Genomic DNA, 21,270 nt, shown 5'->3' with positions numbered 1-21,270 from the left:
TCTTTTATTTACAAAATGTATAAGCAATTTTCAATGTTTAAACATCTTCAAAAGTTTTGCACAACGAACTAGGAGATAATCTGAACTTCGAAGTATCCAAGAGAGCAATTTATAAACTTCTGTGATGAAGTCCCTAAAACAATGAATACATTCATTATGAACCCCTGAAGAGAAAAAAGATGACCTAAAATGAGATAGTAGGAACTTTAAAGCATCGAAACCGGAGATTTATAAACTTCTGTGATGAATATTCAGTTTAAACTCAGCAATGGCTAGTTTATATTGAAAAAGCAAACAGATATTTGCATTCAAACACCATGCAAAATCTAGGTTTAGTCTATCAAATCCACATACAATTGAGAGAGATTTATATAAGTACTTGAGATATAATAACCCTACTACCTCGAATCCACCTAACAAAGCTAAAATGCATACTAATTACGACTGCCAAGTTGATTAGAAGTCATCATCTCTTCCTCCTCTTCCACCTCCATAACCACCACCACCGCCGCCTCCGTAACCACCACCTCCGTAACCACCACCTCCGTAACCACCACCACCGCCCCCTCTTCCAAAGCCACCACCACCACCAGTTTTCTCAGTCGCGTAGCTTACACGGATACTCCTGCCATTAAGTTCCTGAAAAAGAAAAATATATTTTTGTATAAATATTTTGGGCGGTTGAAACAAACATTTCGGTATAAACTAATACTTGAAACAAGGTCCTTACCTTGCCATCCATAGCAGCAACTGCTGAGCTAGCACATTCATCACTGTCAAAGCTCACAAATCCAAAACCTCTAGACTTCCCGGTGTCTCTGTCGGTGATAACTCTTGCTGCATTTGTACATTTTCATGAGTTTCATATTTATTAATAGTTTATGTTTCTTCTAAAATCTGAACAAAAAACCGAAGTTTCTCTCGCATACAACTTAATTTAAAGAACATAGACAAGTTCTACTCAATTTCAAGTACCTTCTTGAACATCGCCAAAACTAGAAAATGCATCTTTGAGCGATTGATCATCAGTACCCCATGAAAGACCTGAGAAGAAAATGAGCTCACTTTAATTTAGTCCGAGTAATAAATTCAGCAATTTGTTGTTTTACATTAAAATCCATCAAAATTGAAGAGAATGAAGAAAAGTATACCTCCAATGAAAAGCTTTGAACCTGACATACACCGAATAGCATTGAACATCGACGCTAAGGAACCTTGGGTGCTTGGTGCAATGCTTTGAGACATGCTCTGCCTTACAAGGCTTCCAAATCTTCCAGAAAACGCCATCTTGGTTATATTCTTGGGTATTATAATCAACCAAGAAACTGCCAAGAAAAAGAAAAACGTCTAGGTTAATCTTTCACTTAGTATATCTCGAAATCAAGAACAATTGAACCCCGAGCCGATATTTTCTCGACTTCAAAGAATCTATAACATGAAAGAAACAAACAAGCGCGTATAAGACGTAACATATTCTAACTTCAACCACGCTAGGAAATCAGGACATTTTTGCTTGCAGCCTTGCCTTGAGGAAAACTATTAACAAAATTAAACTTAGTCAAGAATAGATAACACCAAAGTACGCAACGGTGAACAAGATCATCACTACAAGAGGACAACCTAGAATTCATAAAGTACGAAAAAGTAGAAGACAGGGCAAGTAGTCGATCATATGCTTCATTAACTCATTTTATTAAAATCATTATCATTAATCACTAACTAAAAGTACTTAAGGAAGTATATATCAATGAACCACCAAGAAACACCGATCGAGAAATCATACAAAATAAAAGACAGAGCAAGGCTTCGTAATTACAGCTAACGCTGCTATCTTTTTGTGAAAACATTATCTTTCAATTACTAATTGACTCATATAAATCAATTTTTAGATCATAACATCAAATTAAGTAATCCATAAAAAACTTTGAATGATTCAAAACATAAATGAGTAAACCGAAAGCACATATAGATAAACCAGATAGTAACCATCAAAAGAATACATAGTAAGATAATACTGCTCATCTAGAGCTACCCATACAAACTCTATCAGAATACCCATACACCAAATCAAATAAAGAATGAAGATTCTACTAAAACAACAGTATAAAACATCTAAGAAAGATTTTTCAGAAACTTAGCAAATACAAAGTTTTGAAGTATGGAGACATAAATCAGTGATTATAAAACCCCATGTCAGAAATCATTTGATATACATAATTGCTTATTTTTAATGCCTACCCAAGACAAAATAATTCTTATAGAAGAAAAGATAACTAGTATGAAGAACCTACAATATTACAAATTAAAGATGAAGATGATGAAAAGAAAAAGAGATAAAAGATCTAATGTGAATGGTGGAAAAAAGATAAATGATAAACAGCAAGAAAAATACTAGGGTTTACTGAAGGGACTGAAAGATCTTACCACTAAATTTGAGAGCTCGAATGGAGAAAAGAAGAGTTTTAGGGTTTAAGAAGGAAATGATTTGAGAGTGAAGAGTGTGTAGGCGGAGTTTCAGCCTGCTAGGGTTTAAGGGTGAGTTTGGAATTTTAAAGCCCTCTCTATCTCTCTCTCTCTCTGACCGGCGCAATGTTGACTTGATTCTAGAGCGGTTATTTAGTTCCGTCTTGATCACTTACTGTGACGTGGGTGAATAAAATACTTCAGAAGATTAGACACCTGCTGTTGGGACAGAAGAAATTGTGACTTTGGATGACCTTCCAAAGTCTTTTGATTGTTCGCGGCATGGGATCGCTGACATTTTAAAGTCTTCGGCTGTCTGAGACATTCAATCAGGGATTATGTTGGAGGCGTTCAATTACAAACATTTCAAAGTTCGCGAAGGTGAGTGACATTCGCAAATCCATAGACTTTGGTGATTTGAACTTTCATTGACATTTTGGTGGATTCTAGTGTAAAAGGGAGTCAAATTTATCAACAAATATGAGTAACTTTTATGGACATTTTGATGGAATCTACTTTTATATAATACCGACAATGGTAATTAATAATAATAATCATTATTTATATTATTATTATCAGTTGAAATGACATATTTCTACTAATAGTTCAAAAGTATCTCGATATTTCAAAATTTATCTTGATATATAATATGCCAACAACTATTCGGCTAGTTGGTTCCGCATCTACTCTAAAAATCAAGAACTCATATGCTCGATTCACAGTAGAAGTGGAATCTACCATTTACTGACTTGTGTTAAAAGATATTAATTAAATAAAAATAGAAATGTACCATCACATTTTTGCTCCTTAATTATTTAAAATAAACATATAAGGTTTGCACATATGTCGTTACATTTGGCACTTGATACATCATAGATGTGATAAGCTCGATAACTGCCCACTCAAACACTAACAGATGCGGGCCTATAGCCCAACAAGACATGGTCTAAAGCCCAACAACATTATTTACACCCTAATAACCCCAATTCAAATAACCAAAGATTCCACCTTCTCTGGGATTCGAACCTGGGACCAGGGCCGTGCCTAACAATTTAAGGGGCCGGTGCGAAATTTAACCAGGGCCCTTTGTATAGATGTGAGGTAAACAAAATTTACACGCGAAGTGATGATACAAATTTCACCAGTAAATTGTCTTATTAAAACTATGATGAATCTAAACTCAATGAATACCAACTTTATATTATTTGTCTAACATTTTTTATCTAATAAAGTTGTCTTTGATTAGTATAGGTTTTTATTCGAAATTAAGAACGCAAGGGAGAGGGAGAGAGAGACAAATGAGAGAGATTGTATATAGAGTTAGAGATAGAAAATAAAAATAAACAAGATTGCGAGATAGAGTTTTGTGTGAAATATATGAGAATTTGAGAGAGTAAAAAGACCTTCGTGTATTTTATAGGTCGCGGCTTTGGGGAATAAAGAAAATTCTCCGGGGAATAAATTCTCGAGGGAATCCAGATTTTTTTGAAAGTTCTCCGGGGAATAAATTTTTATGGGGAATACAAAATACATTTTTTATAAAAGTTCTCTTCCATCTCATCTATTCTCTCTGCCACTTCATCTTCTCGCCACCTCATCATCTTCTCCGACAAAGGTCGCCGGCCGGCCAATTTTCCGGTCGGCGACCTTCAAACATAAAAAAAAAAAAAAAATTTAAATTTTCTTTTCTCTCTCCTCTCTCTCAATTTTTTTTTTTTTTGTCCTTCCTCTCTCTCTCTCTAAATCAGATCTAGAGAGAGTATCTTCACGAACAGACCTAGATCTGTTCGTGAAGATCACGAACAGACCAGGTCTGTTCGTGAAGATACTCTCTCTCTAGATCTGATTTAGAGAGAGAGAGAGGAAGAAAAAAAAAATTGAGAGAGAGAAAAAAAAATTTAATTTTTTTTTTTTATGTTTGGAGGTCGCCGGCCGGCGACCTTCACCGGAGAAGATGATGACATGGCGTGGAGATGAGGTGGTAGAGAGAGGTGATGAGATGGAGGAGAACTCCCAAAAATTAGAAGTCCCTTAGCAATAAAAAAAAACATAAAAGTCAAACTTATTTGACTAGTTTTAAGAAAAATCTTTATTCCCCGGAGAATTTTCTTTATTCCCCAAAGCCGCGGCCATTTTATATTACAAGAAATTATTTGACTATTAAAATCAAGTTTGAATTAAACCAGTAACATTAGGTGGAACAGACATTTAAAACATTCCTTAGGACGCACGGAGAGTTGGCCTTTATAAAAAAAAAAATATGAAATTGCTTTCCATGGGGTTCAAACACATGACCAATTGAGTGACATTCACTAACTTTTCCACTGAGCTACACACAACAATTGATTAAGGACTGTGTGTTTAATGTAAATTTAGGGAAGCAGGCACTAATGACCAACCAAAAAGTGGGCCCTTTGTGGTGGGGGGCCCTGTGCGGGCGCACGGCTCGCACCCCCCACCACACGGCCCTGCCTGGGACCTCCAGAGATTTCTGGAGTTTATGTCAACACCTTGGAACCACTTAGGCTACCAACTGTTGACAGGTACCAACAAGTTCAATATATAAGGTTTGCATAAATTTGCCCACAATTTGGATGGATTTGGATAAGAATGGTATGTGCAGAAAGATGGCCGGAAACAAAAAAAGTTATGAACAACAAGGGGGTGGAATTTTTTTTATTTCCTCCAAACATCCACCACAACTTCTTTTCTTCATGCGGACAAAGGTCGATGACAAATTGCCATGTCTGCGACATTTTTCCATCCTTATCTCCTTCGCTTTTTCATTGTCTATTCCGCCCATCTATTTGCTCAATCTCTCTTTGTTCTGGTGAATGGAAGGGCCCCTTTGGCGGACAATCATGTTTCGACTTAATTTGTAGAAAATCTAAAATCATATTGTATTTTAGTTTGGAACTTCGCCGAACCAAACTCAAGTTCCTCGTAAAGGCGACCCTCCTCCCCTTCCCAAAATAGAAAGAAATAGATGGAAGGAGAATGAGAGATTGAGCAAATAGATGAGGAGATAGAGAGAGAGGGAGAGAGAGAGAAGAAGGGAGAGTATGTGGTAGTGGTCCGAGGTGGTTGTTGTGGTGGGAGGAGAAAGGGAAGAAGACAAACATAATTTTTTTTAAGTCGTCGACGTTAAGAATAGTGAGGGGTGAGGGGTTTGGAAAAAAAAATCAGATGCCCCACCCCCTCCCCAAAATTTGGTTACGATTTCCTCTTTTAGCTTGTCTGAAGAAAAATCCTTTTCAAGCAGACTTAGGTGTGGTTTGGTAACGATGAAATAAGTTACTTTTTTTTTTTTGCTTAATTAAGTAGAAAAGTAAAAAAAGTTAGTCTGGTAACGTGAAAATTTCCGACTTAACCGAAGTGAAAATTTGACTTTCTTTTAAAATTCATATTTGCAGCTTTTAAATTGTGGATTATTTTCTAAATAGCCCCCAACTTTGTGACCAGCTCCCTGCCTAGCCCCCTACTTTATCAAAAATATCAAGCCCCCTTTTTCAATAACCGTTATAACTCCGTTAACTAGTCATCACCTCTCTCTGCCACCTTATCTTCTCGCCACCTCATCGTCTTCACCGGCGAAGGTCGTCGGCCGACCAATTTTTCCGGACGACAACCTTCAAACTTAAAAAAAATATTTCCTCTCTCTTTAGAAAAAAAGTTTTTTTGTCTTCTCTCATCTCTCTCCCCTTATAAACACTCCAGCGAAGGCAAAACCTTCGCCGGAGTGTTTAGAGAGAGATATGAGAGAAATTTTTTTATATGTTTGAAGGTCGCCGGTATTTTTGACCGGTCAGCGACCTATCGAAGAAGATGATGATGTGACGTGATAGATGACGTGGCAGAGAGAGGTGATGAGATGGAGGAGAGAGAGTAACCGACATTTAACGGTAACTGAAAAAAGGGGGACACCTGGGTATTTTTTATAAAGTAGGGGGCTAGGCAGGAAGCTGGTCATAAAATTGGGGGTTTTAAAGTTAAGCAACTTTTCTTCAACATATGCACGAATTTTACTTTACCAAATTTTTCCTTTGTTTATTTCTGCTCCACTTCAATTAAACTTCCACCACACAGTTGTACCACCACCACCAACCACCACTATACACCTCAACCACCACCACCACAATCACCACTGTATCTCAACCACCACCACCACTATTTGTATCTCAACCACCACTGCCACTAATGTACTTGCACCACCACCATACCTCCATCACCACCACCATCATACATCCACCACCACCACCACCACCACCACCACCACCACCACCACAACCACCATTATCTCATACCTCCACCACACATCCTCCATACCTTCACTACCGTCGTGTCTTCACCAACACCATCCCCGTACATCCATCACCTCCATCTCATACCTCTACCACCACAACCATCATACCTCTACCACCACCGCCACCACCACCACCACCACTCGTCCCAAAGAGTTACCATGAAAATCATAAAAAAATTTAATTAAAATTAGGTATCTTTATGAGAAAAAAAATAGAAAAGTAAATTACATTATCAAACTATCTTTTCGATTTTGTTTACTTATAAGTATCATTTTTGCCAAACTTACGTGGGGAATTTAGCGATACCCCCTCGTCCCTAATGTCTAATTAGCGATACTCATTTAATTGGATATTAGTGAAACTCCCTTTTTTGCACTTAAAAGTACGAAATAACCCTACACTTAGAATATTTTCTATTTTTCACTCTCATATTACTACGACCGACATAACGCTCTAACTTCGGTCGTCCCACAAATTTTTCTATCTAGTTTGTAAGTTCATGACTGACATAATACTCTAATTTCGGTCTTTCTAAAAGTTTTTCCATCTCATTTGCAAGTTCAATTAGTATTTCATTTTAACTTTTTAATTTTTCATACAATTCATAATTTCAACTTTCATTTGTATTGTTTGAATGTATACAAGTTATAATTAATAGAAAGAACAACAAATATCAAGATGTCACTATCAAATTGGTTACACTTGGAAACATCAATTTTAACGTAAAGCAAATGAGAAGTTAAATTTTTTTCTTAGACGATTTTTATTTCGAATTGTTGTGATTTATTAATTTTAAATTTCGACAAATAATGTTGGTAAATTAGAAAAAGATGGATAAGAGGAAAAAAAAGGTGTGAGAAATGAAAATACGCTGGTAAGCATAACATCGAAGAGGTATAAGAGATCGAAGAAAAAAGATAGACAAAACAATAAGGATAAGGGTATTTTTTTACTTCTAAGTGCAGAAAAAGAGATTTTACTAATATCCGATTAAAAAAGAGGGGTTCGCTAATTAGACATCAGGGATGAGAGGGTATCGCTAAATTTCCCAACATACTTATGATAGTTTTTATTTTTTAAAAGCAAAAGAATTTCTACTACAAACAAAAGAACTTATACTTTTGGTTGCCACACAACACCTTATTGTAGTAGGTGTTTTTACCTTCAAAAGTGTTTTTTTTTGTTGAACTAGTTCTTATAGATTAAATAACAGCGTTATTACAATATTTATTAACTAACATACAAGGAATATTCTTCCAACTTCAAAAGTGTTTGATAACATTTATTTTCATGATAATTGATTGGGTTTTCAAGACTACAATACTTTTCTTTTTCGATTGTAAACAATATTCGTGAAGTATGGACTTGTAAACAATATTTGTGAAGTATCAACTGAAAACTGTAACATTTACATGAGCTATGTTTGCACAATGTTGACAATGTCCGGACACGACCCAGTGACATAATTTATCCAACCTTGTCTGTTTGAACTTTTTTTTTTTTTTGTTGTTGAAATAACTTGCTTTTCCTTAGTCTGGGAAAACATGTAAATCTTATGTGGATAAAGCCTAACCATTAAACTTACATGCCCATACTCATTTGTTTTTTTACAAGATGAAACTACATTCATTCTATGTGCGAATAACACTTACAATGCTTAAAACACACGCCGATATACAACTACGACTGATTACCTGATAGGATCACAGTGCGAACATTGACTTCAGTCACTCATTCTAAATTTTTGTTGTCTAATGAATTGTGCTCGACCCACCTGTTTAACCTGTAGACACTATCTCCAATCACCTTTGGTTAGTGCCCGTCTGACCCCATAAGTAACACTAAGTCACGACTCACGACCCCATCAGTTATTTTCGACTAAACTTAACCAGTTATAACATTTTAGTGAGAACTGAGAATACGTCCTTATGTCCGATAAAGAACCGTTACGAGAGCGAACCCGTTTTTTAGTTAAAAACGGCTCGAAACACGTTTTTATTTTCTAACTAACGCACACTCTCTCTTCTTTCTCTCTCTAAAGTCTCTCATCTAGTCATCTATAAATATTGATTAGCCACGCTATTGTGGACTTCTCTTCCCTTCCATCAGGGTCTTTGACAGAGAGAGGGCAGCAGCGCGAATAACTTCAGAACAAAACCTAAATCCCAGTTCTGAATAACACTAAACCAGAAAGAAAAATCACAAAGTTAGATAGAGAAAAAGAGAGAGAGAGAGAGAATTTTAGAGATAGAAAGTTATAATTGTTTATGTTTTTGGAGATCTTGTCCATCTACAATGCCTTGTTGTTTGTAGCGGACAAGGTAAAATCCCAAACGAAAAAAACAACAACTTTTTTTTATAAGTAATGATTTCAATCGGTTCCATTAACTTTGATTTATAAAGTTTCGATTTTTTTTTAGTTTTTTCGTTTGTTATATAGATTAGGGTTTTTGTCACAGTGGTTTGTGTGCTTTGGGTGATTGTGTTTTGGTTAAATTTTATAGGGTTTGTTTTTGGATCATCAGTTGGAGCGTCTTTAGGTATTCAGCTATTAGGGTTAAAGATCAATTTATAAAAGTGGATTTGATGATTGTTTTTGAACTTCTCTTCTTCAGAGTGTTAAACGAGATCGGGATTGGGCTTTAATTGTTATAGAAAAAGTTGGGATTTTTATTCAAGTTGTGGATTTAGGAATTCGGATATTGAATTTTTGAACGGCTTTACTCTTTGAATCTCGAGGTGAGAGAGAGAGAGAGAGAGAGAGAGAGAGAGAGAGAGAGAGAGATGGTCAATGCTGTATCTTTGGTCATGGAAGAAGATTGCAGTTTAAAATTTGAGTAGTAGTAACCTAATTCTGGGTTTTTTGGTGGAAAATTGAGAATTTTAGGTTTACTGTTGATCTTCTGCTAATGACCATGATAGTGTTAATGTCTCTCTATCATCCTTGTAGAAAAGATATAAGATCATATTGTAGTAACCCATCTCCATTCAAATCTACCTAGCTTGCCTAATCATTCATAATCCCATCTTGGATCAGTTTACCTAGTTCAGTTATTGATTATAATAGGTTGATTGCTTGAAGTGTTCATTTCTGCATAAAAGAAATTAGAATTTTCTAAGTATATGTATGATTCGGTCTCTGGATAACTGTGGGTGTTCTTGAAGCTGGAAATGAGTGCGGGGACATGTTGCATCGACAGGACCAATGTTGGTGGTACTTTATCTCACTGGAACAACGTTTTCCGGAACTGAGTAAAGATATTGTGTTTGTCGAAGGAACTCAAAGTGCCAATTCCTGGATAGCGTGCAATGTCTCGCTGCTTTCCATTTCCCCCACCAGGATATGAAAAGAAGAACAGAACCGATGAAGTCGACTTAATTACAAAGGTGTACTATTGTTTCCTTGATGTCTTTGCTACTTTTTGATGCCATTTCATTTGTAGCTGTTTCTTGTATTGATTCTACAATACTCCTTTGTGGTTTGCTGTATATGATCTATATTTAATAACTTAACATGATATTCTTATGTCGCAGTAGTCAGCACAGGCTTCATTTATCTTTTGCGGAGAAATTGCTTAGAGGGTTGATTTCCATATTATATATGCCACACACAACTATACCGACTTTTGTCCATGTTAGATGATACTCTGAGCTAATCTTTGAACTCATAGTGTTAGGTTAAGATATGCTGCTTAGGGCTTTCTTTAGATATGTTGTCATACATGCTTTACCATGTGTTCATAATTTGCTTATGTAGTGCTCTCTTTTCATTGTGTCATATATGCTGTACATGGTTTTAGATTTGCTTATTTTATTATGTAGCTTCTTTATGTATGTTGCTTGTGATACTTGTAAGTGATTCTGATTGAATGCTTATAGTTATGGAGTCTTTAAACCATTTGTCAAAATAGTATATATAAATCAAATAGGTGCTAGACTAGATGAGCACGTGATATGAAAATGTGTTAGGTTCTATGCCCTCTTTTTAAGTCAGAATATAGTAGACATGCCCTCTAAATGCAGCCCAAGTAGTAAGTAACAACAAAGTTGAAGGCTTGCAACACTTAGATCAAGAACATCTAGAACTGCTCAGAGTACATCCTATCTGATTCTTTGGTGAGGTGAGTGAAAGAAATTATGCAGTGCTAATGGTTGGTTAATTGTAACTTTATGATTTGTCATCTAAGTTCGTCAAAAACTGGCAAATGCTTTGAGTCCTAATTTAGTCTAACAATTATAGCAATTTTTTCCTGAAAGGTTAAAGTCATACTAGGCGGTGTTTGATTTTTTTAGAGCTACTCACTTATTTTGCCTTCCTTCTATTTGAATAACTGCCTTACAATTTCTTCACAATTAGGTCTATGACTAAGTTTTCAACTTCAAGTTCAAAAAAGCTCTTATCTCATATTAGTTTCACTGGTCTATTTCCATATTTCATAAGTTTCACGTATTTTTCTAACGCTTAGCATAGATAGCGAGTGCTTTTTATGATCATAGAGACAATATATCTAGATCATTCGTGAAGACTGTTAGTTTCTTAAGCACTTAGAGGGAATCCTGAAGTTAACTGAGGATGTATATGTTTCATTTTCATCTTTGACTTCAAATCTGAGAAGTGAGAACATTGAAAATTTAAAGATGTTTTTGATGAATCATTTGTAATGCGACACGCTAGTCAATTGCAGTTCTCTTTGGTAGTTGTGAGTATGTTATGTGTGTTGTTTACATAATAAAGGTCGCTTTCATGACTCCAATTGTCCAATTTTGGTTTTGACTCCTAAAGTTTCTCGGCGGTATCTGATGAAGGGAGAGAAGAGCAAAATATACCCAATGAACTATAATATGCAGCACTTAGTTTTATTAGGCTAACCACTATGAGTAAAGGTACTACTTTTGTACAGCTACTGTGTTACAACCATCTTCTTTTCGTATTGGTGTTGTACTGAAGTTCTAGATAGACGTACTTTCCTCTGGATGATTTTTATATGAGATTTCATATGCCAGTTGCGCAACTTAATTACAATTATACGAGTTCTCGACGCAACTCTAGTGCTTCTATATTATATGGCAGGTTGGCAGGCATATACGAGCCCTGTATTATGCAATTATAATCGACCTCTCTTCTAGAATCTAGGCCAGTTCTTACCTTTGCCTTCGTCTTTTCCTTTTTATTTATTTTTTTATCTTTTCTCTCTTTTGTAGTTTGTCTTGTTATAAGTGTCTCCGATGGAACATTACTTGGTACATTTAACAAATATTATCTAGATTGGATTTAGGTAATTCAATTTGTTTGATATTGATATGAATATAATTTACATGATCTAGCTCTTATTTGAGATGCTACCGATTTCCATCGCCTTCAAAGCTCAAGTATGAGTAGGCAATTATACATGCATACATGTAGCAGTAGGTTCCGTCTTAGCTTGAAAAAGTACTGGACTATTACGTGCATATTTCAATTAACGTGCAATTGTTCTTATATCTTCTTGAAGGATATTGTGCTTTTATAGTTAGTTTCATTTTTCAGTTCTCTAACTGATCAATTATTTTCAGGAGAAACACAGAGATAAAAAGCCTAAGGAAAAGGAAAAGAAGGAGAAGAAAAGAGATGGTAAAGAAAAGAAGGACAAAGAGAGAAGCAAGGAGAAAAAGAAAGAAAAAAAAGACCGAGATAAAGAAAAGAAGCACAAGGATAAGGATAATAAGGACAAGGATAGACACAAAGATAAAAATAATAATTCTGATGATAAAAGCAAGAAGTTGGTAGAGAAGAGACTTGAAGGGATTCCGGAATGTTACAATGGAGGCAAGCCATATGAAAACAGCCAGCGGCTTGCGGAGATCAAGGATTCAAATCCTGTGGAAAGTGCTGGCAGAGGGACTGGTGATGAAGAAAGGAGAAATCATCTACCGGCTCACACCATTATTGGTACCAATAAATGGAAGTTTGAGGGGACGGACAGAGTGGTGGAGAAGGATTTCGCCAGGAAGAATGAAGGCTATAAGGAGATTGACGATCGAAGGAAAAGAGTTCGGGAAGAATTTATGGGGAAAGCAATGGTTGAAGACATCACCAAATCAGATCGAAAAAGCGTTGAGAAGGACAGCAATAATGGTAATAGAAGGGTAGGTGGACAAATAAAAGTTCAAGCAGAGGGGGGTATAGCGAATCCGATTGTCCATAATTTCCCCTTAGTTAATCATAAAAGAGTTGACGGAATTTTGGCAGACAAGGATGTAGAAAACGGGAAAGAAAATAATAAAAGAAAGGCCTCTGATGACAAACATGGAGATAAAAACAATAAACGAGAGAAGAAAAGCAAAGGAAAGGATAAAGGTGTCGATAAAGAGAAAGAAGAAGAAAAGCAGGAGAAATTGAAGGCGATAGGTGACCCCAATAATAGCCAACAGGATAAATGTATAGACAATGGCCAGGATCATAGTGATACTCTCAGCATAAAACCCCTTCAAGTTCCAAATAACAGCAGTAATGGTGCCGCTACAGAAGGGAATGTCAGGAAAAGGAAGGAACATGAGTCAAATGGATTCTTACACGGTGAGTCCCTTTTGCTGTGCCATGGAAGTTCTCCTACACTTAGGAGTGAAGGTGGTAAAATAATAGCGTTCTGGTATTTCCATAGTGCACTATCCTATACTGCGTCTTTCCTCTTAAGCATTTGGTGAATAGTTTCAATATCTAAAATCCATCTGTATCGATGTGCTTTAATTGGTTAAACCCATCTTTCGACAATTTAGTAGGTCCATTCATCTCTAGTTATGCTGTTTTAACTTCATATTAGCTAATTAGAGTCTCATGTTGTCTCTTTTGATATTTCTTATAGAAAATGAGATTCGGCCCAATAAGTTGCTGAAACCTGCATTTTCTTCTCATCCCTTCCCGGTGAATGGAAAGAAACTAGAGGCGTGCCAAAGTGCTACATTATGTGTTTCTGATGGGAAGCCAAACAATAACATTAAAGCAGATTATAAGGGACACAAGGTAAACGGTGTAATAGAAAATGAGATTCGGCCCAATAAGTTGCTGAAACCTGCATTTTCTTCTCATCCCTTCCCGGTGAACGGAAAGAAACTAGAGGCGTGCCAAAGTGCTACATTATGTGTTTCTGAAGGGAAGCCAAACAATAACATTAAAGCAGATTATAAGGAACACAAGGTAAACGGTGTAGTAGAAAATGAGATTCGGCCCAATAAGTTGCTGAAATCTGCTTTTTCTTCTCATCCATTCGCGGTGAACGGAAAGAAACTAGAGGCGGGCCAAAGTGCTACTTTATGTGTTTCTGATGGGAAGCCAACCTATAATATTAAAGCAGATTATAAGGATCACAAGGTAAACGGTGTAATAGAAGCTCAAGTTTTTACAGAGAATCCCACGAAGTCTTCCATTGCCAGTTTACCTATTAGTGAGAATGGTGAAGCCAAATTTAAAAAACCGCCGCATCCAGACACCAAGTATCTAAACCATATACTTTCGATTCCCACAGTGGAGGAACTGTTTCATGTTGATGACCAGGATTGGCTGTTCAGAAACGATGATGCACAATCAAATAAGCCCGAGAAGAAATCTGCTGATCCCGACACGAGACCGCATGTGTGGGCAAAAGCTGTACAGATCAATTCTGCTGATATATATGCTTTGCCGTATGTCATTCCATACTGATAGACGATCAGACTATCAAAGGACATTCTTACTCCCTCCTACACATGGACGGGAGCTCGACCGTCGAAGGAGAGCTTGACCGTCGAAGGAAAGCTTGACCGTCGAAGGAAACCCCGACTTTCGAAGTAAAGCCCGACCTTTGAAGAAAAGCTTCTGATGGGTTATCGGTACTGCATTCTCTTGTCATACTACTAGTTGTTTCAGGTATGAATTCCGTTGATCTCTGTAGGAGTAAGTAATGCTTTGTGAGACCCTGTTCATGAAATTGCTTTATATGGAATCATCATATCTGTCACATAAACAAATGCTTGATCCAGTAGGTTGACCTAATTAGAGAGGAATCCCGCTTCCGATCTATTAGTAAATGCGAACCCACGCTTGAGCATACTGCAGCAAATCTAGTCCCTAACTAATTGAAAGAAACAGAAACCGACTTAGAAAGCGAAGTTTGCTTAAAGCTTGTGAAAAATATCATGTCTTGTACTATGTTAAAGCTTAAGATTGATATCTGGTTCTAAGTGACAAATGGAGAGGAAGAAGAGCTTACGAGTAATGGCTTTTCTTTTGTGATTCACCCATTTCCCCACCAACACACAATTTTGATTTGTATAATATTAAAATTTTATTCACAGATATGTACAATAGAGCGAAAAAAAGAAATATGAAGAGGCAGTCTAATTCATTTTACCGTCATCCCGTTCCTGCAAATTAATCAATTTTTCTTGTTACTTGTAGTAATTATCATGGCTTATTTATCTTCTCTGCTCATAGTCTCTGGAATTAGAGTATCTAGTGTTTAGAGTTTTAGGGCATGTATATTGTTTATTTATTTGTTGTATATTTGATGAGATTTACTAGATAGAACTAAAGTGGAGTTCGTAATTGTCATAGAAGGAAAAAAAAGTTAATGAAAATTTATTATACTTTTGTATACACTTTTGTGACTTCACACTCCTGTCATTGTTTCCATTTTCAACATCTTGTCTGGGATTGAGCTGTATGCCTGTATATATATAAACAAGAAATTATCTTCAGCCCAATTTCTCTGTTGTCATGCAAATATTTTCAAAGGTTTGGTTCCTGGGGCAGACTTGTGGGTATACCTGTACAAACTCTTCTAATGTGCAAACCATGTTCAAAGTCTTGTGTAAATGGGTGATTCTATTGATACAACAGTCCTACAATGGACTCCAGCTGACGAATAAAAAAGAAAATAATGGATCTTTTTCAACAAAAGAAAGTTTGATCTTGAGAGTTCGGATCAAACTTTCCCATTTGGGAGAGCTAACCAGCTGAAGGAATCTTGGAAATTTCGAGTGCTACGATGTGTCGATGGTGGGATAGAGATGTCTCAAGAAGTTACTCTAAAAGTAGTGTCATCTTGAGATATCTCTAATTGTCCAATTCATCAATATTCGAGTTGAACTAATCGAAATTAAAGCCACTGTATATTTAGACATTGACTCTTAGTTATTTAGCGATATTAGGATTATAGTCGAGAAATGATAATACGTATGACGTTCACATCCATTCATCAAAAAAAAAAGTGGTTCACGTGCCAACTATTTACTGATACTAGGAATACATCCCATAACAAAATTATGTTTAAGATTGTTTCTCATTCTTGGTTTTTTCTTCAAATACCAATCAAGTAGTTCACATGTAGTGTTGTGTTTCTCTTATTTTTTATTTTTATATGTTACGAGAGACAGTTTTATGATGGAAAATTCGTCATAACCTGGCAACATAAGAATTTAAGATATCAAATTGCATAATCTACAGAAAGTGATTGATCCATGAATTTGAAGTTAGTTAGAGAACTAAATTTCAATAAGCCGGAAATATAAGGAAAATGGTCTACCCGGAATCAAAGACGGGTTCGACCCGCTTGGCTATATATATTTGATAGGCTAAATAAAAACATATCCCAATATTTGGCTGTCCAATAGGTCTGGTTTGGCAGAGAGGCGAGAAGGTCTCAGATGTATAATCGTTAGGTACAAAGTCTAGTCCTTAGTTTTAGAGTTGTTACTTATAATATAAAAAACATTTCGTGAAGGTTATTTTTGTCATAGGTCACACATGTGGTTTGCACGTGAACTACTTAACTGATATTTAATAGAAAATTCAAGAACAGGGTCAACCTATACACATTTTCATTTGAGGGGTATAGTCCTAATATCGTTAAATGAATGGGGTCGATGCTTAACTAACGCTTATCTATTTACAAAAAGACCATGTCCCATAAGTTAAAAAAAATAGAGAAAAGGGGATCTCTATTTTTGCCACCTGAGAATGAGAATCTTAATTGGAACTTGACAAATGAGGATCTCTATAAGACATCTCCAATAGAAAACTGAAAAAAATCTTTATTCATCTTATGTCTCAAGTTCCGATTGAGATTCTATTCCTAGTTGGCGAAGATAGAGTTTCTCATTTTTTTGTGTCTCCAACGCAAAACTCTAAACTTATCTTGTTCACATTTGTGGCATGGTTGTTTTTGTAAAGAAATAATTAGTGACTTTGAAAATATTTGAAGACTTAATATTTATTGGTTCAAAATTCAAATATTGAGAGTTGGAGTGTTGGTAATTAGAGATATCTCAAGAGGACACTCTAGAAATAGAGTATCCTTTTGAGGTATCTATATTCCACCCACGATACGTTGTCTTTAAGATTCCATTTCTGAAGAGGTATATGAGCATTTCCTAACACTTTAATTCATGTTTAATGGAGTATACTTTGAAAACGATTAAAAAAAGTTGACCATTGAAGGGATTCGTTACGAAGCCACCGATAACAACTCCACTAGCTTATCCAAGCTACTAGAGTCCAAATTGGTGGGCTGAAGTCGAACTCTTTGAAGAGAACCGATACGAGGTCACCAAACCCATATTAGCGGTTTCATATTAAATTTTATCATAGTACACTAATCTTAAGCCACCGATAGCTTGTGAGTCGGTTCCATTCAAGGTAGTTCGACTCGAAGTTGTCCATTTTGACTCTAGTAGTTTGGTGAGTCCAAATCGGTTTGATCACGTCAATTTACACCAATGAAATCGATCTGGTTCAACCGATGTGATGTGTAAAAAAATAAAAATTACACGAAGCCCATTCAAATATCAATTTTTCAACAATCAAACAAACCGAAAAACATCTTCTTACTCTATAAACATATAACTTTCACGATCAAATAAGCAAAAAAAAAAAAAAATTAGTGAATTTTGGGTTTACCTTAAATTGAGGATTTTCTTACTTATTGAGATTGGCTGAACTCCGGACTAAAATGGTAGGTAGAAAGGCTTTAATTGACGCTCCAAGCAATACGAACACAGAGAAATTAACTTTTGCAATCGAGTTTTTGAATAAAAATTGATCCTCCAAATTCCAATGTTTTTTAGTTTTATTGACAATCTAGATGTACAAAGACACTACAGATGAGAGAGATGGAGAGGAGAATAAGTATGGTAGCTTATTCAAGAATTTGAACAAAGAGGGAGAGAGATTTGAAGAATTTTTTTGAAGAAAGGTGACACTTGCGTAGAGGAGAAAGAGTTTTTCCTTGTCGGACTGTTACGTCAAAATATTTTACTTAACCATTGACCTACCAACGTCAATTGTGTCGTTAGGTCAAATTTTGATTGAGGTATTGCCTCCTAAACTGACATTGCCTTGAACCAAACTTGGAATTACTTTTAGGGAGATTGCCTTTAACAACCTTGGCTATTGCCTACAAAATCTCTCTATATTGAATATATAATTATAAATACATGTCATATATATGAGAAAGTATATAAATATTATATTTTACTTCATACAACCAAAAACTCATCAAATCTTTGAGAATAAGAGTACAAAAGTTTGGTGTTTCTTTTTAGAAAATAAGAATTTCATATTAATCTTACTCGTTCGGATAGTTTTCAGATATTTCTGAAAACTTTCGGATGCAGACATTAATAGCTAATGTGGTATCCAATCGAATTTGGAATTAGTTTTGGATATCCAAAATGAATTCAGATAATGCAGTACTCGTTCCTTTAAGCATCCATCTGAACCCCTAACGTACTCTTAGATGAATATTTGGATCCAATCTACATTAAGATATTTTTTGATACAAATATCTTTCCGATACTAAAATTGTGTTTACCATATTCGAAAATATCCAAATGTGGATCGAACACAAAAATTTGACTATCCATTAACAAACTATTTCTACCAATATGTCTTATGGAGGTAAATAAGTTTTTCTTGGATATTTATGAAAAAGTTACACATTTAGTGATAGGGGCATCTCAATTACAAAAAATTATGTTTGGATATCAAAAGTGAAAAAGAAAAGAGAGGATAAATCTAAGACCCAAAAAAGGAGCCCAAATAGGAAATCCAACCCAATAGGGAATTATATCTCAAAAAAAACCCAAAATGTTAGATTACCTTCCTATCCCCTCAAAAGAAATAGTTCCCTCTCATGTCCCTCACTCATTTCCCGCCCAAAAAATGCCAATCAGCCTCTCTCCTTTCCCTCCCTGACTTGATAAGACATAACCCATGCCAACCTTTCTCTTTCTCTCTCGGTCTCCGCGCTCTCTCTCCTCATTCAAACCCTCTCTTGATTAGACACAAACCCTCTCCATCTCTCTCTCTCTTCATTCAAACGATTCCTCTCTATCTCTCCTCTCTATCTCGATCAAACTCTATCTCTCTTCATTCATTCAAACGCTGCCTCTCCGTCTCTCTCTCTATCTCTTTTTCAAGCGAAACGATTTCGGCCATTAACCCCTAGAATCGAAACGTTACCGGCGATTCTCTCTCTATATCAAAGCTATTTAAGCAACTTGATCTACTCATTTCTCTCTCTATTTCGCTCTCTTTCAACGAATCTTGTGCTTCTGTCTCTATTTCGCTCTCTTTCAAACACAGGTACGTCTCTGTTCTTCCTCTAACTCTTGATCCTCTCTCTGTTGTTGGTAAATTATTTGGATTGTTAGAACATTTTTGGGGTTTCTTGTTTCAGATCTTTGTTTGTTGGTAATATTTTAGGGTTGTTGGTACAGTTTTAGGGGTGTTCGAAAATTTGGGGGTGTTTTCAAACAATTAGGGTTTATTATTTCAAGTTCAGTACTCTGATCTTGAGTTTGTGATAAAACATTTTGGTTGTTGTTTTGTGATTTCGGAAGCATTTGGGTGTTTATGGTTCTTCATCAAGCTTCTAGGTTAGGTTTGTTTTAACATTTAGGGTTGTGATCCGAAAGTTAGGTTTCTGTGGAGACATTTAGTACTTTGTCTTCGATTTTTGGGGGTCTGTCTTTGTTGATGAAGTGAATGATTTGTTTTATCATTCTGGGTTGTGTTAAAGAAATGTAGGATTATGTTTAGACATTTTGATAGTTGTTTGTGATTTCGGAAGCATGCATCTTCACAGAAAGGTCATTTGGATGTTTATAAATCTTCATCAAGTTTCTAGGTTAGGTTTGTTTTAACATTTAGGGGTGTGATACGAAAGTTAGGTTTCTGTGGAGGAATTTAGTCATTTGTTTTGGATTTATGGGGGTTTGTCTTTGTTGATGAAATGAATGGTTTGTTTTAACATTCATGGTTGTGTAAAAGAAATTAGTATGTGTTTAGACATTTTGGTTGTGTATGATACGAAAGTTAGGTTTCTGTGGAGGAATTTAGTCATTTGTTTTGGATTTATGGGGTTCGTCTTTGTTGATGAAATGAATGGTTTGTTTTAACATTCATGGTTGTGTAAAAGAAATTAGTATATGTTTAGACATTTTGGTTGTGTACATACATTTTGTGTTTGTTTGAAATATGTGGGTGTCTAATACAAAACATAACAAATTTTGCAGATTACAAAGATGGTTAAAGCTGCAACAAAGAAAGGAGATGGTCCTGAAAAAAGACAACAGACTCCAGTGAGGGCTAGCCCTAGAAAGAGGGCTAGTGAAGAGCCATCATCTGCTGGGCCTAGCAAAAAAGGCAAGAAAGTTGCTAGTCCTAAACAGGCTAAGGTATGTTATTGTATACACATCTTTGACAATGTCCTGTAATTAATGTTTGTGCTCTCACATTTCTTAGAATGGTTTGGCATATTTGTTTGTGTGTTGTCATTCTGTAAAATGTTGCTTCAATTAGTGAACTGTCATTATTGTGTAGACCATTGGCCTAGGCTTATTGTGTAGACACATTCCAAAATGATTTGCCATTACTTATAGTGATGTAGTATTCAGTGTAGTGTTGAACATTTTGTTGAATGCCCTGACATATCTGTTACTGTTTGTGTGAAGCATCGATCGTATACATCGAAAACGAGAGAGCCAATGGTGGAGGCTCAACCAACAGAGGCTAGGGAGCAGAAGAAGAAAACTATTTTTGCCCCAAATTCTTTTCAATTTCTTCTTTGTTTTAAGAAGAAAACTACTTTAAATATTCTATAAATATTTCAAACCATTTTTAAGCATTTTACATAATTTTGAGACATTTTGGAGTTTGTCCGCTCAGTATTGTTTGTGGTCTCGCATTTCGTATACTGTTTTGGCATAATTGCTTGTGTGTTGTCATTCTGTAAAATGTTGCTTCACTTATTCCTACTCTTATTCCTAGGGTTTTGTGAAAAGTTCTGAAAACCATTGGCATCAGCTTACAGTGTTGTAGCATTTATAGTCGTGTTGGAACATTTTGCTGAATGATCTAACATATCTATTACTGTGTGTTTGAAGCATCGATCTGCGACATCCAAATCGAAAGAGCAGATGGTGGAGGCTCAACGTATAGAGTCAAGGGAGCAAAAGAAGAAAAATTGCAGTTCACAAGGTAGCAAGG

The 21,270-nt window shown here is 35.9% G+C and overlaps 2 protein-coding genes across 4 annotated transcripts; one reads left to right on the top strand and one right to left on the bottom strand.

Annotated features, from left to right (window-relative positions):
* Nucleotides 1–205: 205 nt before the first annotated feature.
* On the bottom strand, nt 206–2,732 carry LOC147539416 (glycine-rich RNA-binding protein 4, mitochondrial-like). Its single transcript, XM_086641526.1, has 5 exons — nt 2,425–2,732; nt 1,152–1,325; nt 976–1,044; nt 731–837; nt 206–639 (listed from the first exon to the last, which is right to left on the bottom strand). Exons 2-5 carry the CDS (start codon nt 1,285–1,287, stop codon nt 457–459), a joined length of 495 nt encoding a protein of 164 aa, XP_086497652.1. The 5' UTR covers nt 1,288–1,325; nt 2,425–2,732; the 3' UTR covers nt 206–456.
* Nucleotides 2,733–8,835: 6,103 nt separating this feature from the next.
* LOC147539415 (uncharacterized) lies at nt 8,836–15,376 on the top strand. Of its 3 annotated transcripts, none has more exons than XR_015225826.1 (4): nt 8,836–10,154; nt 12,321–13,323; nt 13,610–14,906; nt 14,965–15,376. XR_015225826.1 is itself a non-coding variant. In XM_086642506.1 (4 exons), exons 2-4 carry the CDS (start codon nt 10,077–10,079, stop codon nt 14,443–14,445), a joined length of 1,917 nt encoding a protein of 638 aa, XP_086498632.1. In that variant the 5' UTR covers nt 8,952–9,088; nt 9,272–10,076; the 3' UTR covers nt 14,446–15,376. The 3 variants fall into 3 exon arrangements, 1 of the variants encoding a protein (XP_086498632.1); XR_015225827.1 differs by having other exon boundaries at nt 8,850–10,154; nt 13,610–14,649; nt 15,078–15,376; XM_086642506.1 differs by having other exon boundaries at nt 8,952–9,088; nt 9,272–10,154; nt 13,610–15,376.
* Nucleotides 15,377–21,270: the final 5,894 nt, after the last annotated feature.

Source organism: Eschscholzia californica, unplaced genomic scaffold, assembly GCF_041429995.1.
Source record: "Eschscholzia californica isolate CP2 unplaced genomic scaffold, dmEscCali1.0.p SCAF_5, whole genome shotgun sequence".
Classification (NCBI taxonomy): domain Eukaryota; kingdom Viridiplantae; phylum Streptophyta; class Magnoliopsida; order Ranunculales; family Papaveraceae; genus Eschscholzia; species Eschscholzia californica.
This window is presented reverse-complemented; position numbering and strand designations above follow the sequence as displayed.

Coding starts and splice junctions, on each gene's coding strand:
- LOC147539416 (XM_086641526.1), bottom strand. CDS start 1,287: ATGGCGTTTTCTGGAAGATTTGGAAGCCTTGTAAGGCAGAGCATGTCT. Junction 1,045..1,151: donor TTCAAAGCTTTTCATTGGAG/GTATACTTTTCT, acceptor TTTTCTTCTCAG/GTCTTTCATGGGGTACTGAT. Junction 640..730: donor TTGCTGCTATGGATGGCAAG/GTAAGGACCTTG, acceptor TTTCTTTTTCAG/GAACTTAATGGCAGGAGTAT.
- LOC147539415 (XM_086642506.1), top strand. CDS start 10,077: ATGTCTCGCTGCTTTCCATTTCCCCCACCAGGATATGAAAAGAAGAAC. Junction 10,155..12,320: donor AAGTCGACTTAATTACAAAG/GTGTACTATTGT, acceptor AATTATTTTCAG/GAGAAACACAGAGATAAAAA. Junction 13,324..13,609: donor GTCAAATGGATTCTTACACG/GTGAGTCCCTTT, acceptor TATTTCTTATAG/AAAATGAGATTCGGCCCAAT.